Source organism: Trichosurus vulpecula, chromosome 8, assembly GCF_011100635.1.
Source record: "Trichosurus vulpecula isolate mTriVul1 chromosome 8, mTriVul1.pri, whole genome shotgun sequence".
NCBI classification, from domain to species: domain Eukaryota; kingdom Metazoa; phylum Chordata; class Mammalia; order Diprotodontia; family Phalangeridae; genus Trichosurus; species Trichosurus vulpecula.
Genome location: NC_050580.1, coordinates 266421432 through 266439053, shown reverse-complemented (window position 1 = coordinate 266439053; position 17622 = coordinate 266421432). Strand labels below are relative to the sequence as shown.

At 36.8% G+C, this 17622-nt stretch overlaps 1 protein-coding gene across 1 annotated transcript in view; it reads left to right on the top strand.

Moving 5' to 3' along the window:
• Window positions 1-17622, top strand: part of HEATR5A (HEAT repeat containing 5A) — a 182524-nt gene that overhangs the window by 124679 nt on the left and 40223 nt on the right. Inside the window, exons 23-27 of the mRNA XM_036734739.1 lie at window positions 3190-3369; window positions 5634-5873; window positions 10739-10920; window positions 11793-11861; window positions 13132-13311. Of these exons, the coding sequence (XP_036590634.1) occupies window positions 3190-3369; window positions 5634-5873; window positions 10739-10920; window positions 11793-11861; window positions 13132-13311 (851 nt within the window). The remainder of the gene's footprint in view (window positions 1-3189; window positions 3370-5633; window positions 5874-10738; window positions 10921-11792; window positions 11862-13131; window positions 13312-17622) is intronic.

Below are 17622 nucleotides of genomic sequence, written 5' to 3'. Positions count from 1 at the left end.
TTGTTTTCTCCAAAGTCTCTGGCTAGCCTTTTATTAGACGCAAACTGGGTACTCAGACAAGGATTTAACGTATTAACACCCTCACCTCTATATGGTACTTGAGCTATAAAACACATGGGTCAAGAGGGGGAACCCTGTGTCCTTCCAGAGATGATTCCCTTACGCTAGAGGACTGTCACTAAGCCCAGAGAGCCCACCCGAGCCTAGGGAATCTGGATTCATGACCCCAGAATCTCATCTGAGCTGTTCTTGACCCCGTATACAACTATAGCTGCAGAGCCTACTCAGAACCATGGGGAATTGCCTGGCCCCAGAACAGAACAGTATTGTCTCTTTCCGATGTCCCATTAGAAGTGACAGACCCTAGTAGAGGGGCAACCACATCCTTTCTCTTCCCCATGCTGACCAAAGCCTAAAGAATTCCTTGTCCTTTTTAACCCCATCTCATTAAAAAGTAATTAAGATTTCTACTTCTCAACTAGTTGTGGGCCTCCCTGATGAATCCTACTTTTCAGAAAGTAGTTTAGCCATTGTGAACTCCACATTAGAGAAACTATGGAAAACACTTCTGGAGTCCCCTGCCCCAATGTCACCATCACCATCAATTAGATCACAGTAAGTAAGAGACTGTTCTTACCCCCGCTGAAAACCCTCAAAAACATCATAACCAAAACCTTGAGCGAGCTTCCAGATCAACAAAAAAGTACTCCAAACAGCCATTAAGTAAGACTTAAAGTACTCAGGAACCACAATCGGTATCACATAAGACTTGGCAGCTGCCATTTTCAGAAGAGCAGAGCTGGAAATTTGGTATTCCAAAAGATAAAGAGTTATAACCAAGGAAAGAGAAACATAGAAAAGTACAAACATTTCATCATTTGGAAGAGATTGTAGGATGATGAATTCTTTACCTGCTAATAATGGGAGAATAAACAGTTTTCCTCTCAGAGATGTATGGTCTTCAAGAGTCATAGATAACCTTAAATAACACAGCTGGAAGGGAGGGAATTCAATATCATGTAATAGAGGCGAATAGCATTTAAAAAAGTATATAGACATGAAGGAAAAGAAATTATCACATGAACCTTAACTTTCATCTGAACTAGATAAAGGATGATGGAACACATTCACGTAAACAAAGAACATGGTACAGAAATACATTAAACTCAGAGAAATAGGCAGAGAAAGGGAGAGGAGGGTGGTGGATGTTATGAGGAAGTTCAAAATAGGAGAGGGAATTATAAGCAAAATAACTGCAACATTGTGCTGGGGAGAATGAAGGGAAGGTTAAAAGGAAGGAAAAAGTTTTAAAAAAAATCTGCGTCAAGTCCAGAGGTGCCAGTCAATTGGGAGGCCAGTGGATAGAGTGCTGGGCCTAGAGTCAAGAGGACTCACCTTCCTGAGTTCAAATCTGGCCTTAGACACTTACTAGCTGTGGGACTCTGGGCAAGTCACTTATCCCTGTTTGCCTTAGTTTCTTCATCTGCAAATTGAGCTGGAGAAGGAAATGGCAAACCACCGCAATATCTTTGCCAAGAAGACCCTAAATGGGGTCACAGAGACATGGGGTTGGACATGACTGAACAACAATAGTCAATTGGGAAATGCCTGAACTAATTATGGTATTTGAATGTAATAGAATAATATCAAGCTTTAAAAAATAAATAGATGGTTCCAGAGAAACATAGGAAGACATATGGACTGACAGAGTAAAGTAAAGTAAATTTATACTCTAAATGAAGCATTGTGCAAACAACCAAAAGGAGCAGCCAACATTGAAAAAGAGTAGAGGGAAATGGAGTGTCTTCAAGAGAAAGCCCAGGGAATAACTACAAAAATGGTGGTAAGTGGATGTCATGTAATAGGACGAATGCAGAGAAGGATGGAAAGACGTAAATGAGCTAAGGTAGAGCGACATAAGCACAGACAAGTAAGTGATATACATGATAATACAGCAATGTGAATTGAAAGAACAACCACCAAAGAATGGTACAAAATTACAAACACGCGTAATGCCAAGGAAGAGATGTGAGCAAATATCCCACCCACTTCTTTGCAGAGGTGGAAGATGGATGGGTGTAGAACATTTGTTTCAATAATCTGACTAGCAGCTGTTGTGGGGGTGAAAGACCAACACAAGCCCAACAACAAGCATGCTGCCAAAGCCCAGGTTCTTTTGATCTGCTTTACTAAGGAAAGCAATGTTAAGGGGTTGACAAGCTTACTTTAATTCAGCATACAAATACCATTCACTTAGTTCAGGGGAAAAAGCCAGCAACCTGAACTTCAGAGCAAAATACAAACAAATTACAGACATTGACAGACAGACCAAATCCAATTCATAGTTACCAACATCTAAGTTCAGCCCGGGAGCTCATAACAAGGGCTGGCCCAGAGTCACATTTGCCACCACTGCTGTGGGTAAGAGTTCCAAAAAAGAGAAAGCCAACCCCTGGTTTTATATCTTTTTCAGGGTCAAGGGTGAGTCACACATGGACTCACCCATGTGACCTAAAATCGTCACGAAGAGGTGACTTAAACCCATGCAGTCTAAAAGCCTCTGATGTCCCAAACATGTCACTCAAACTCATGTGTAAACTAGGCCCTCCCTTGAGGCAAGGAGGTCACCAAGGACTCTCAATCTAATCAAGGAAACAAAGACCAAACTCTTCAAGGGCACTTGGTTGAACTGAGTGCTAAGAGCCCATTTTGTTTGCCAACACAACATTGCATTTATTTCAGGCTTTTTTAATGTTTTAATTGGTTTTACAGTGTTCTCTTTTTTCTTCAAAAGTGTTCTTTGTTATATGGGATGGTTTATTGGGTGAGTTGGAGCAATACTAAGAGAAATTTTGGATATTTAAAAATTAAATATAAGAATATTTTTAAATTAAGTATTTATTCAAAAGAAAGCCCAATATAAAATAAGAAATAACTAATGGATACATATTTAGCCTATAAAAGGGGCATTTCTCAATGAGAGTACTCAAAAGTAGCTCTGTAGGATCTGTTAATCCAGCTTGAAATATCAGCAAGCAAAAATAAACCCCAGTAAATGAGCCACAGTAATTGAAAACTTGATTTTGCCGAGACTTATATAAATAATATTTGAATAATGCTGAATGTGTGCTTCTGATACAGTAGTTTTGTTTTCTGTGTTACTCAGATCATGGATTTTCTTCTTATCAGATGCTAATATCCGGGAAGTGGGCCTTGAGGGGGCATTGCTGAACTTACTAGACAAAGAGTCTGATCAGAGGTTGTGCCAGGATATCAAAGAGACCCTGAGTCATATGATCACTTCAATGGCAGTGGAAAAGCTTTCTTTTTGGCTAAAACTCTGTAAAGATGTCCTTGCTTCATCAGCTGGTAAGTAATACATTCTCATTACAATAATAAAAACAAATAATATATTTATAGATATAAAAGGAGTTCTCACTGAAAATTTAAGACTCCCTATTGTGCTGTTTTATGTATTGTGTTGGAATGAAAATCTTGACTACATTTATAAAATGAGAGATTCTAAGCTTTTAAATTTTTTTCTTTTATACTAAAATAATTTTCAAGTATACAAACTTGCACTTAAATTGTGATAAAATATTTCTGGCTTTATAGTATTCAAATTAGTTTCAGTGAATCGCCTTTGTATTAGTAAACAGAGTATGACTCAGGGTGCTGTAGCATTGCTTAGACTATTGCTAAAAGCATGACTCTACGTTTACCCATCATTGTCTCTGTCCATACAAGTATAATTAGTTTGGGAAGGGACTAATGAATAAATAATTGAGAAAATTACAATGAAATAAGTCTTCAGAATAAATAGCGCATGGTGATTCCGATTTCTGTTTCTTTAGGCCTGATATGGACAGTGTCAGCTGTCAGTATTGCTGTTTACCTAATGTATTATCTGATAGAATAAAAGTCAAAGGAGTTAGATTCATTTTTAAAATTCTGTTGATACATTTTCTTTTGTTTGAACAGATTAAAGCAAAGTCCCTTACAAAATACATTTCCCAACAACAAAAAGAATTACATTATTGATTTCAAAGGAATAGATTCTTTAACTTTGTCATTATGATACCAATAGAAATAACATGTTATAATTGACTATCCTTTTGTTGTGTCTCTATAGTAACTATATTGTTGCAGTCATTCTCTATTTTCTTTGAGCTCTACTTTTTCCATCTTCATCATTTCATGCAAATCTTGCTTTTCTCATAATTCTTCATATTCTTTTATTCCTTATGTTTCATATATTCCATTCATATACCAGAATTTTTTCAACCATTCCCCTTTTCCAGGCCATCTATTTTATCTTCACAAAAACATGTCTTCTTTGAACCATCATATATATAGATATATATATATAGAGAGAGAGAGAGAGAGAGTAAAAGACTAATAGTGCGATCTCTGGGTCAAAGCTTTCGAACTTTTCTCTTATAATTCCAAATAAAATACATAATTTTATATACTCTTATCCTTTCATTTCATGAATATTAGGTTTTTTTAAATTTTTGCTTATGGTTACGGCACAAAGATTAATAAAACCATTTTTATGAAAAAAAGGGAAAAGGGCACTGTGTAATCAAAAGGAAGCTGTAGTTTTATCTTTTTGACAAATTCAAATATCTGTTCTCAAAATAGTAATGTATTTCTTTCTGGTGTTCCTCATTTTAAGGGATACTATATTTAAAGTGCCACACATATATAAATATACACACACACACATATATATATACACATATACATATATATATGTAAAAGTGCGATATAAATGTCAGTTATAATCATCTCTTTTTTCTTATGCCTCTAAAACACAGTTTTCTTTATCTCACTATGTTGTTTTGTTTTTTAAGGGTTTTTTTGATGCCTTTTGTTTTTGAATCATAGGCAACCCTGGATTTCCCCATCCATCTACCCACCGAACCTACCCTTAAACAAATCCAACTAACACAGAGGGATTGAATTCTGCAACATTTTGTACCAATTCACTTTGTTTGAAGCTATAATTCGACTTTTCTCACTTAATTTGTATAAACCTTTAATTATTTTTCAGTTATATGAAAAGGACTTTGTCCTTCATGACATTTTTGCTGTTAAGATGAGTGAAGTCAGCAAACTTTTATTAAGCATCTATGCCGTGTCAGGCCTTGTGCCAAACCCATGGGATATAAATAAAGGCAAAAAGAGTCCTTGCCTATGAAGAGCTCATAATCTAATGGGATGGGACAAAACAAAAGTAAATATTTGACAGATAAGGTATTTACAGAAAAACAAGTGAATTTCCTTTCCTGTACTCCAACTTCCTTAGTTTCTTTTGAAAAGAATTTCTAACAGAATCATCAGCCACATAGTAATAGTCATTGCAGTAAAAAATCAATGCATTATTCATTAGTAAATGTGTCATAGATGCTGTATTTCATACAGTTTAACTGTAACTATTTTGGCAAATGGCATCTCCTGTGACCACAGTTATTCCTGTGCCTAGGTAGATAGGTCTTTTGTATTATCAAAAGATGCATTAATTATGCTCATAAAAATAGTTGTTCTAGTTTCAATTGGCAGTCATTTGCATCCTTTTAAAATATATTTAAATAAGTTATAACATGACTTTTTTCCTAATAAAATCATAGACTTTACAACTGTTGCTTCTGTGGATGCAACTCAGGAGGATGAAGTGGATAAAGGAGATGATGCTTCAGTCCTGACCTGCAGAAATGATGAGAAATGCCAGCCTATTGCAAATCCACGATGGACTACTAGAGTTTTTGCTGCTGAATGTGTTTGTAAAATAATCAGCCAATGTGAGAATTCAGACAGCGCTCACTTTGACATTGCTTTGGCTCAAGAAATGAAAGAGAGGGATTCACGAAGTGAGTATCAGACAAGGGAACTGGCAAAGTGAGATGTGAAGGACTGCGGCATTCTTTGTAATGTGTAATTTAGGGCCTGATTTTTCAAACTGATACTTGGAGATATGAAATGTAATATGTTTGCTGTTAGACATTATCTGATGCCTCATTGTGGTATAAAAGTGGCTCTGGGTACCTCAAGGCTTTACCAACAGAGTTCAAAATCAGGTCCTTGTAAACTAGAAAGGCTTCAGATACATGCCCAAACATAGGCAAATTCATCATCTGAAAACTAAATTCAGGAAGACCTATTACTAGGCTGGCTGCAGGGTAATGCCTTTTTCAGCCGCAATAACTCTTAGAGAATATCTGACAAATTGCAAATGTGTTATAACATGTATCCGCTGATGAGGAGTACACACACGTCATTTGAATAAAAAATTTGGCTTAGGAAATTAAGAGATTTAGAATAAGTGCGACACTAATGAAGTGACAGAGGATACTTGTTGACCGTCTTGCCTCTTTCCTATGGTTTTTATTATCTGGTTTGCAGAATTGGTGTTCAGATATATTCTCTTTTTTAATTGTGTCAGTTTTGAAGTTTCATTGTAATAGGAATTTGGAGACCCAGTTACCTCTGTGAACTGACAAGCGCTCTTGTTTGATATAAGGGAAATTTAGGCTTATTGAAATAATCTACAGGGATATTATGTGGATTAACTATCATAAAAGACTTTAATAAATTAACATTCCCAGACCTATAGCAGAGAAACTCAGGGTGCAAAAATGGGTGCCCACTGGCAGTTTGGTGTTTACAGCCCATTTCTAGGTCACAAATTCAGGGTGGACTGAGTGAGGAAACCTGAACCTATGGATGGCCTTCCATGACAAAGAGTTTTTTTCAATTAAGGAGCAGCTTTCGGTCTTATGCTGAGAGAAACAAAAGTTTCGAAGCAAGCAGGAACAGTTTGTGGGAGACCGACCCCTAGGAACAGAGCGGGGTCTTAGTTCCAATTTCTGGCCCACTCTGAAACATAAGGAACAACCAGAGCAGAAGAGGGAGCCTACGGTTCTTTCACTGAAACCTCATAGATTCCCAGCTGGTTGATAGTTGCTGAGACCAGTAGCAATCTGCTGTTGGTTAGACCGGAACCTAGGTTGGAAACTTGCCAAGCTCAGATGAGGTGGGCATCAGTTAGACTTTGACCTGGACTGGCACTTTGGGAGCACTGAAAGTTTACATGTTCTCAGTCTGACCCTTTCCCTGAGACCCTAGAATAACATAACACTCAGTACCTCCAGGAAACTAACAAGAGAACCATCCCAGACATTCCCTCCAGAAATACACAGAGCCCAACCTTAACGTCATATCAGGAGGTAAGCTAAAAGAATGAAGAAACTAAAAATGAATCCCAGTATAGAAGGTTTTACTGGTGACAGGCCCAAACCTGGAAGAGAATAACCCTGAAACATCTGTAAGCAAAGCCTCAAAATCACAGGTTGGCCACAAATTTGACTAGAAATCCTAGAAGAGATGAAGCAAGAGTTTTTTTTTTTTTAAGTCAAAAGACTGAAAAATAGAATAAAATATAAAGTATCTCATAAAACAATTGACCTGGAGAACAAATAAAGGAGAAAAAAAATTAAGAATCATTGGACTACCTGAATGTCAGGACCAAAAAAAAAAAAAAAAAAAAGAGCCTTGTCATCATATTTCAAGAAAATGGCCCAGATATCTTAGAACCAGAGAATTAAAGTGAAAATTTTAAAAATCTAACCATCCTAGCAAGTTAATTCCTGAAAGAAACCCCAAAATGTAAACTCCCAGGGATATTATGGCCAAAATTCAGAGCTTCCAAGTCAATGGAAAAAACTCAAGCAGCCAGAAATAAAAAAAAATCAAATACAGAGAAACCATGGTGAGGAACACAAACTATTTAGCGAATACCACCATAAAGTAGCAGGACGATTGGTACACAGTATTCTAGAAGACAAAGGATGTAGGCTTACTACCAAGAATAATTTACCCAGCAAAAGTGAATATAATCATACAGGGGGAAAAGTGAACCTTTAAGGAAACAGAGAAATCACACAGCCATTCTGACCAGATCCATTACAGATTGGTTACACAACCTTAACTGGGCCCTTGCTACCGCTAGACATTCCTACTATATATGCCTTATCAACTCAGTATCCCATTCTCCACAAATGCTCTTCCAAACGTTTTCATCTCTTCTCAAACCTTTCACATCTCTGGGATTGTAGACAGAGTCTTATTACACAATGCTTGGGAGTGGTTCTTGCTTTATCTTGATCTTAAGAGAAGAATGGAAAAGGGGAAAATAATATCATAGTAGAGGAAGAGAAAGAAAAGTTAGGGAGATTTACCTCACAAAGTCAGGGCCTGCAAGTAGACATCACATTTCTACAAACAAGGAGACCAGCTGACACTTGAACCTCAGTCTCATGTGAATTGGTCAAAAGAAGGAAGAATACATAGAGACATGTGCATATGCACATAGCTGGGTACATGTGGGGGGGTCCCGACCAGCAAGGACCCCAATCTCAGGACGCAATGATGAGACGGGAGTCAGAGAAGATACAACTCCGATTTATTGGGAGACATTATCCACTTTTATAGGGTTTTGCACTACATGAGCAGAAGCAGGTGTTCAAGGGGTAAGGGGATGACAGCATGGGAAGATCGATATCAGGTGGGAAGAATCTGGATTGTTGCAAACTATGGTTTCTACAAGCGTATGGGAAAAATTAGGGCTGTAGCAAAATAGTTTCTGTGGGAGTATGGGAACAAAGGGGGATGCTGTCCTACAGTATCTACGGAGGCATGGGAAGGCTCAGGCATGTAGCAAGCTGGTATCAGAGCTATATGAGCTATGTGAGGCACGGGGCAGGATGCCCTTGTAAAGTATCAGAGATGTTCCAGTAAGTAAAGTATCAAAGTATTGTTGTGTTAGGCACTGGTTGAAGAGCATTAGGTAGTGGCCAGCTGGGTTCCTCCTTCTGGGCTTGTGAGTCCCTTGTGGACAGACTCTGCCTGCATGTGTAGGAATACTACAGGGGGCTGTTAAGGGCGGAGGCCCTCCCTCCAGGCGCCTGCCGTTCCAGCTCCTACTAAGCCTGTCTGGTTTTACCCAGGAAACAGGCCAAGTGCTAGGGTCCTAACAGCTCCGGGGTTGGCACCAACCCCTTACAGGTACAGAAATACGTTTCACTTAACAGGGGGAAAGGAAGGAAAGAGAAGGGGGAATTAGAGGCATAGTAGATTAGTCCTAAGCAAGAAAAGCTTTAAGGATGTACAAAAATACTTGGAGCTCTTCTGAGGTGACAAAAAATGAGAATTCGAGGGGGTGCCCATCATTTGGAGAATGACTGCTTTGTGTGGTGTATGAATGTGATGGAATACATTCTAAGAAATTATACAGGGGGTAGTTTCAGAGAAATCTGAGAAGACTTGTATGAACTGATGCAGAATTAAATAAAAAGAACCAGGAGAATTGTTTATACAATGACAACAATATGGTAAAATCACGTATCTTTGAAAGAATTACCAGCTGCGAGCAGCATAATGATCAACCATGATTCTAATGGATCTGTGGCTTCAAGACTATGTGTGGCCCTCTAGATCCTCAAGTGTAGCCCTTTGACTGAATCCGAATTTGTTCTGTAAAACTTGGACTCAGTCAAACAGCCACACTAAAGGACCTACAAAATCACATGTGGCCTCGAGGTCAAAGTGTGTGTCTTCCCCCCCCCATTAGTTTAATTGACTTGCCCAAGGTCACACAGCAAGTAGCAAAGAGTGGACTCTTCCCCCCCCCCTTCAAAGCCAGTCGTCCTTCCATTGACCCATGACCAGTCCACATTCAAGAATGGTACAGAACTGTTAGAAAAATATTAGGTCTGTTACACTGACCTGCAATAAACAAAATAAAACTATTCATCACTTACAGAGACTAGTTCTTTGGACTTTTGAAGTCATAAGTCTGATTGCTTTCCAAATCTTTCTCATTCAGGAGTTTAAGCTTTTTTGTGTCATGAACACATTGACTACTTTTTTGAACTGTAATGAAGCCTATGGACCCTTTTTAAAATAATGTTTTTAAAATATAATTTAAAAATAATTATAAGAAAAAATTTTTAAATAAGTTCCACGACCTCAGAATAAAAATAAAAACCCCTAAAATGCGTTAATACCACAAGTACGAAGTAACTTTTTACGTGATTTACTAATAGCTATCTTCCACAATTCCAAAGGACAAAAAATGCTATCCACCTCCAGAGAAAGAACTGATGGAGTCTGAAAGCAGATTGAAAATTTTCACTTTCTGTATTTTTTTCATGGTTTTTTTTTCCCTTTGGGTCTGTGTCTTCTTTCACGACATGACTAATATGGTGATATGTTTTGCATGATTGAACATTCTAGCGTACATCAAATTGCTTTTTGTCTCAGTGAGGGGACAGGTGAGGGAGAGAGACAGAAAATTTGAAAATCAAAAGATAAAATATTTTTTTAAAATAGCTGTCTTTCAAAGGTGTTAACATCATAGCATGATTTTAATGGGACCTGTATTTGGTCAGATTTTAAGTGGTTATATATAAATAGTTTTATGACATGTGGAATTAACTATACTCATTATCTCCAGTTTGAAAAACCAGTACCTTCTTTGTGGTGAAATCATAGTCCTAGGTAAAAACAAACAAACAAAAACTTATTTCTACCTTCTTTAACCGAAAGTAAATTAATTCAGGAGGTACATGAGAGAAGTGTTTGTCACAAAACAAAAGAAGGTATTCATATATGAGAAATTAAGTATCAAAATAGCCTGATTTTTCCCTTATTAGATGTTTGCTTTTTTTCTCATCAGATGATTTTTTGGTGTTACATCTTGCTGATTTGATCCGCATGGCTTTTATGGCTGCTACAGACCATAGTGACCAGCTCCGCCTGTCTGGTCTTCAGACACTGTTAGTTGTTGTTCGGCAGTTTGCAGCTATTCCAGAACCAGAGTTCCCAGGTCATGTGATTCTGGAACAGTATCAAGCCAATGTAAGACTTTTTGTGTTAGATAACCTTTGGTTGGAAAAAAAATTTGTCACAGTAATATTCACAATTCTCTAAAACTAAGTAGCAGTATCATTATGAATTCTTAAGTGAAGATGTATGGCCCTATTAAAATATCAGTGATCTAATCAATGTGGCAAGGTGATTTGTAACAAAATGGGGCTTCCATAGGCCTGAGAAAGAAATTGAGTAGAAGTTCAATTATATCAATTTTCTAGATGGTTGATGTTACTCTTTGATGTACAAAAAAGTTTTTATAGCTTTAAATGTTAAATTACTTTATTAACATTGCTTTATGAGTTTGATTAATGAAGTAATTGTGATAAAGCCATTCACAAAGCACCCTGTCAATCAGTGTAACAGTAAATCATCCTAAACAGTGGAAAAATGTTTACCCTCTCTTCAAGTTATTTATCACAAATTGCTGTTACAGAAAACAATAGTATATGTGACTTTGTGAAAGTACTCCAAACGTAAAAGACAGTTTAGGTTCTTACTATAGAACCCATGTTCCAGATTTCTTTGAAACTAATTGTATTTGTAGTTGTGCATCAGGAATCCTAGGAAGATTATAACCTGTCTCAAAATCCTCCAGCAACATTCGTACAAGAAAACTACCTGCTATGACTCAGGGGCAGCTACTGATGACAAGAAATTAGGCAGACTAGTGCAATTCACCTCCTGATTAGCATTCTCCACCTTTCCAGGAGGCAACGTTGCCATACACTTAGCTAAGAGACAGGGGAGGGGATTGAAATTATTTTAAAATACTCCTTTATAACAAACAGTTTATTTGCACTCCACCAATAGAAGTCTGCTTTTCTTGATATTTGCTGTTTTGTGTGATTTATTATCAGGTAGGAGCAGCCCTCCGACCAGCCTTTACTTCAGATACACCACCAGATGTGACTGCCAAAGCATGTCAGGTGAGGTCTTAAAAAGACGAAACTTCTCAAGGCAGAGCTTTCAGTTGCTTAGTTTCTTTAATATGCTTCTCTGGCTAGTAAGATTGCTTCCTTCCCCCTCTTTTTGAACACTTTGGTTGTCATCATATTTTCATAAAACTACATCTATATTAGGCTTACTTTGAATTCTTACCAGATAAGATTACAGTGTTCCACATTCTAAGCAGCCAGCGCTGTAATGTTTATATGAAGTTAATTTTAAATTGAGTTACCAGATAATCTTATATATCAAACTTTAGGTTATATGAAGTAATTAGAGACAGAGTTAGCATGTATGAATTAAGTCCACAGATCATCCAAAAATATTTAGGTCATTAATTTCAATTCTTTACCAGATATTATCAGAATTCCTTAAAAGCAACAATATTGAATGATTACTTCACATTATATTGTGGTATTAGACTTTTATTCAAAACCTAGGTCTTGCTTCTGCCCTTTACTAACTAGCTCTGTGGTCCTGGGCAAAATCGTTTATCCCATCTGGATTTCAGTTTCCTAATCTGTGTAACATGAAGTTAATGATCATACCTTAAGTAGAAAAGATTTTTTTTCTTATTCCTCCTCACTGTGGCTCTAATTCAGAGGTTCAGTTTAGCAGTTAGTTGATCAAAAGATCTAAATAGCCAGAGGGGGGGAAAATAATAAAAAACCTGAATAATCCACAAAATAGGAAATCATATCTTAAGCAGATAGATAGATTTTCTATCTTGTATCATCATTGGCAATTTTTTAGTTGATAAAAAATTTAGAACTACATGGTTTGCAAATGATCAAATTCCTATTTGTGATTTGAGTAGTATTTTTAACCAAATTTTAACTATTAAATGTATGTTTAATCCAAGAGTTACATTGGAGTCTTAAATAAGTTTATTCCATCAAGATTAAAAATTTCATTTAAATGTTAATCCAGACATTTCTCTATTTACCCTCTTTGGTATCTCTTATTGCTTTCCCCTCTTATTAATGACCTTAAGAAAACTCTCCAGCTTATAGTTTTTAATACTCTTCATTACAGTCACTACATTCATTCATTCCCTTACTTTCTTCTGCTTTTAAGTCATGATTTTCAATTAATTACATTGTTTTGGCATCTGTACTACCCCTAACATTTTGTATAATACACTATTTTCAGTGAATAGTTTCCTAATACTTTAATAAATGCCACCAAAATCACTTGTACATCATTTATAATTTTAAAAAATAAAACGCATCTTTTCTTCTTAAACTGCAGGTTTGCAGTGCCTGGATAGCAAGTGGAGTTGTAAGTGATCTCAATGATCTCCGAAGAGTTCATCAGTTGCTTGTATCATCCTTGACAAAAATACAGGCTGGGAAAGAGGCCTTGAGTCAATTATATAATGAAAGTGCTTCCACTATGGAAATCTTAGCTGTTCTCAAAGCCTGGGCAGAGGTTAGTACTTTTTCATCTTGAATTCGGTTTTCAATAATTGCCTTTTTGGTCATTGAACCACTAAAACTATAAAAATATTAACTGTGTATATAATATGTATACCAACCTTTTAAGATTATAAAAAAAATCTTGCACCACATTCAGGATGATTTATTTGCCATGGAAACTAATAATTGAGCCTGGCCCATCCCTGCTCCTAACTTAAAGTGACAGTGGTGTTCCATTGCCTGCTGTTTTGAAGTTAGACAGGAGGATGTTCTAATAGTCAGAAGTAGTAAAATCAGTTTTCATGGCAGCTTTAAACAAAAACTTAAAAACTTCATGTAGGAGAAAAATGTTCACATTTACCTATGTGATCTGTTAAACTTTATACCCTATAATGCCTAGAAATTTAAGAACCTACATGGTATCAATTGAAAAGATATTTTCTTTTTATTACATTTTGCATTATCTCTTATAATTTGATAAAGGAAAATTCCCTCCCTGTGGAATGATAATGATCAGCAGTTGTCCATCTCAGGAGAGGTCAAAACAGGAAGACAGGGTTTCAGAATTGTGGTGGATAAAAGATGAAGTGATTGAGGGAAACAAAGATTGGAGCTTCTGAAAAGCATTTTGATTTCTTAAGCAATGCATCCTCAGCCTAGGGCCCCAAATATAGAGGGAGGGCCAGCTAATTGAAATGAAACAGTACAACATTAGGTAATCTGATTTCTAATTGGATGAAAGATTAGGGACTTTTCAGGTTGGGAGGGACAGAGTGAACAGGTACGATTCCCTGAATTTATTAAATGAGGCATCCCATTCCCCCTAAGTGTCTGTATAAACAGTCAAAGGAATATTGGAAACAGTAACTGCTTGATTAGTGCGGGGCCATGTTTAAGATAAGACATACAGGTTGCTTGAGATGTACAATTGTGAGAAAACTCCTTGCATCAGTCTTAGGGTCTGACTGTGTTTCTGGTCAATATAGTATAAGTCCTTAGTTAACGGGTTTCTAAGCAACAGGTGGAGGTGGTCCTGCTTCCCAGCCATGCATGGCTAGGTTGAAACAATGAAATAAGTTTTTCTCCCAATTCCCACAATCAAATGACATTTTCTCACGTAACAGAAATTGGACTAGACCCGTAACTGAATAGAAACTAAGCTAGCTCCAGAATTAAGTCACAAGATGGAGCCAGTGTGGTTTACTCAGTTCCCACAATTAACTACTCGCTGTTCTAACCCCCTCAATTCCCTCAGAATGTAGTAGAATCTAATCTTTTTGCACATAATCAAGTGGATTCATATTTCGGAGTCTAATCAAATAGTCTAAGTATATTTGAAAAATATCTGTTTCACAGAAGGAAAGGGTGACTAGCAATGAGCACTAGAGTACCTGAGTACTTCAATAGCTTGAAAAGTAAATACAGAGTTGGCATGTATCACTGGGAAAGAACTGTGGTGGTTAAAGTTAGAGGAAGAAAACTTAGGGATGGGGAAGAAGACAAGTTACCTGCCTTTAGATATTTTAAAGAATTGTATTTCTACCAAAAAAAAAGAATTCTATTTCTTTTGATTTACACTAGAGGACAGAAGTTGAACTGACAGGTAGACAGATTTTACCTCACTATAGAAGAACAGTTATAATATTTAGTGCTGTCCAAAAAAGGTAACCTGAAGAGTAGTGAGTTCCTCATCAATGGAAATCTTAGGTTACCATTTGTCAGAGGTCTTGTAGGCAAGATTTGTACTTGGGATAAAGTTGAACTAGACGACCTATTGGGTCTGATATTCAACAATTCTAAATATGGATAATCAAATGAAATTATATATGTAAAGCACTTTGAAAACCGTAAAGAACTATATGAAAGCTAGTGATAATAACGATGATGGTGAAGAAGAAGAAGAAGAAACAATCTAACTTGCAGGAGATTGGGAAATTTTTGTCCTTGGAAATAATTAAAAAAGAACTTGGATTTTCAGTTGATGACATGAAAGAATATAGAAAAGTCCATCTTTCTCACATACAATCAGTTATCTCACTTAACTTAAGTGGACAGTTCAATAGACCTCCCCCCTCTCCTTGTGGGCTTAATGTGGTCCCACCCCCTCCAAGTCTCTGTGCCCAATAGCCAGAGCAGCTTCAGGGCCAGGGGCCCCTGCAGCTAGAGTAGATTCAGTACCTGTAGAAGAGGACCCTTGGCAAATAAGCATCAAGAAATGCCAAAAGAAGTAGGTTAAGCATCTTCACCTATTTCAGGACTATAGAAAAAAGATGGCAAAAGACTGAGCATTAGGAGAAGGATCCCTCCAGAGAAGCCAGGATGAGTTCAAGTAAACGGACCAGCAGCCTTCTCATGCTCTGATCAGTTACCCTTCAAGTTGCTAGGAGTATCTGAAGCACGCAGACTGCAAGGAAACTCCAGGGGGGCTTGGGTGAGCTAACTGGGAAGGAATATGAGGGCCAGATGTTCACCCAGCTACAAGTAAATTTTCATTTTTTCCCCTCGTAAAATAAGATTTTCTTTTTTCCCAATTACATATAAAAACAATTTTAACATTAATTTTTTTTAAATTTTGAGTTCTAAATTCTCTCCCTCTTCCCTGAGATGGTAAGCAATTCAATATAGATTATCCATGTGCAGTCATGTAAAACAAATTTCCATATTAGTCATGATGAGAAGGAAGACAAAAAAGAAAAGAAAAAAGAGAGAAAAAATTAGTATGCTTCCATCTGCATTCAGACTCCATTAGTTCTTTTTCTAGAGGTGGGTAGCATTTTTATCATGAATCCTTTGTAATAGTTTTGGATCGTTGGCATTGCTGAGAATAGCTGCGATATTGCTGTTACTGTATAAAACATTCTCCTGGATCTGTTCATTTCACTTTGTATCAGTTCACGTAAGTCTTTCCAGGCTTTTCTGAAATGATCAGCTTCATCATTTCTTACAGCACAGTAGTATTCCATTACATTCATACACCACAACTTGTTCAAGCATTCCCCAATTGATGGATATCCCCTCAACTTCTGATTCCCTGCCACCACAAAAAGAGCTGCTATAAGTATTTTTGTACAAATCAGTTCTTTTCCTTTTTTAAAAAAAATTTCTTTGGTATATACACCTAGTAGTGGTATTACTGGATCAGAGGGTCTGCTTGGACCCTTTGCTTTGAGCGTAGTTCCATATTGTTCTTCAGAATGGTTGGATCAGTTCACAACTCCAGTGATGCATTAGTGTCCTAGTTTTCCCACATCTTGTCCAGCATTTCATTTTCTGTTTCTGTCATATTAGTCAATCTGATAGAGTTGTTTTAATTTGCATTTCTCTAATCAATAGTGATTTAGAGCAGGGCTTCTTAAACTTTTTCCACTCGTGACCCCTTCAGCACTTCTTAAACTGACATAGTTTTAAACCCCATACGGGCTTGCGAACCACAATTTAAGAAGCACTGATTTAGAGCATTTTTTTATATGACTAGAGATAGCTTTGATTTCTTCATCTGAAAACTGCCTGCTCATATCCTCTGACCATTTATCAATTGGGGAATGACTTACGTTCTTAGAAATTTGACTCAGTTCTCTATATGTTGGAGAAAGGAGTTTTTTATCAGAGATACTACAAAAATTATTTCCCAGCTTTCTGCTTTCCTTCTAACCTTGGTTGCATTGGTTTTGCTTGTGCAAAACTTTATAATATAATCAAAATGATCTCTTTTACATCTTGTAATGCTGTCATAAATTCTTCCCCTTGTCCATAGATCTGACAGGTAAACTGTTCCTTCGTCTCTTAATTTGTTTATGGTATCACCCTTTATATCTAAATCATGTACCCATTTTAACCTTATCTTGGTATATGGTGTAAGATGTTAGTCTATGCCTAGTTTCTATCATACTGTTTTCCGGTTTTCCCAGTAGTTTTTGTCAAATAGTGAGTTCTTATCCCAAAAGCTTGGGTCTTTGGATTTATCAAACACAAGATTACTATGGGCATTTACTACTGTCTGTTGTGTACCTAATCTGTTCCACTGATCCACCACTCTATTTCTTTGCCAGTTTTGATGATTACTACTTTTTAATACAGTTTGAGATTTGGTATGGCCAGGCCACCTTCTTTCACATTTTTTCATTAATTATCTTGATACTGTTTACCTTTTGTTCTTCCAGATAAATTTTGTTATTTTCTTCAACTCTATAAAATAATGTTTGATAGTTTGATTGATATGACACTGAATAAGTTAATTTAAGTATAATTGTCAGTTTTATTATATTGGCCTGGCCTACCCATGAGCAATTGATATTTTTCCACTTATTTAGATCTGACTTTATTT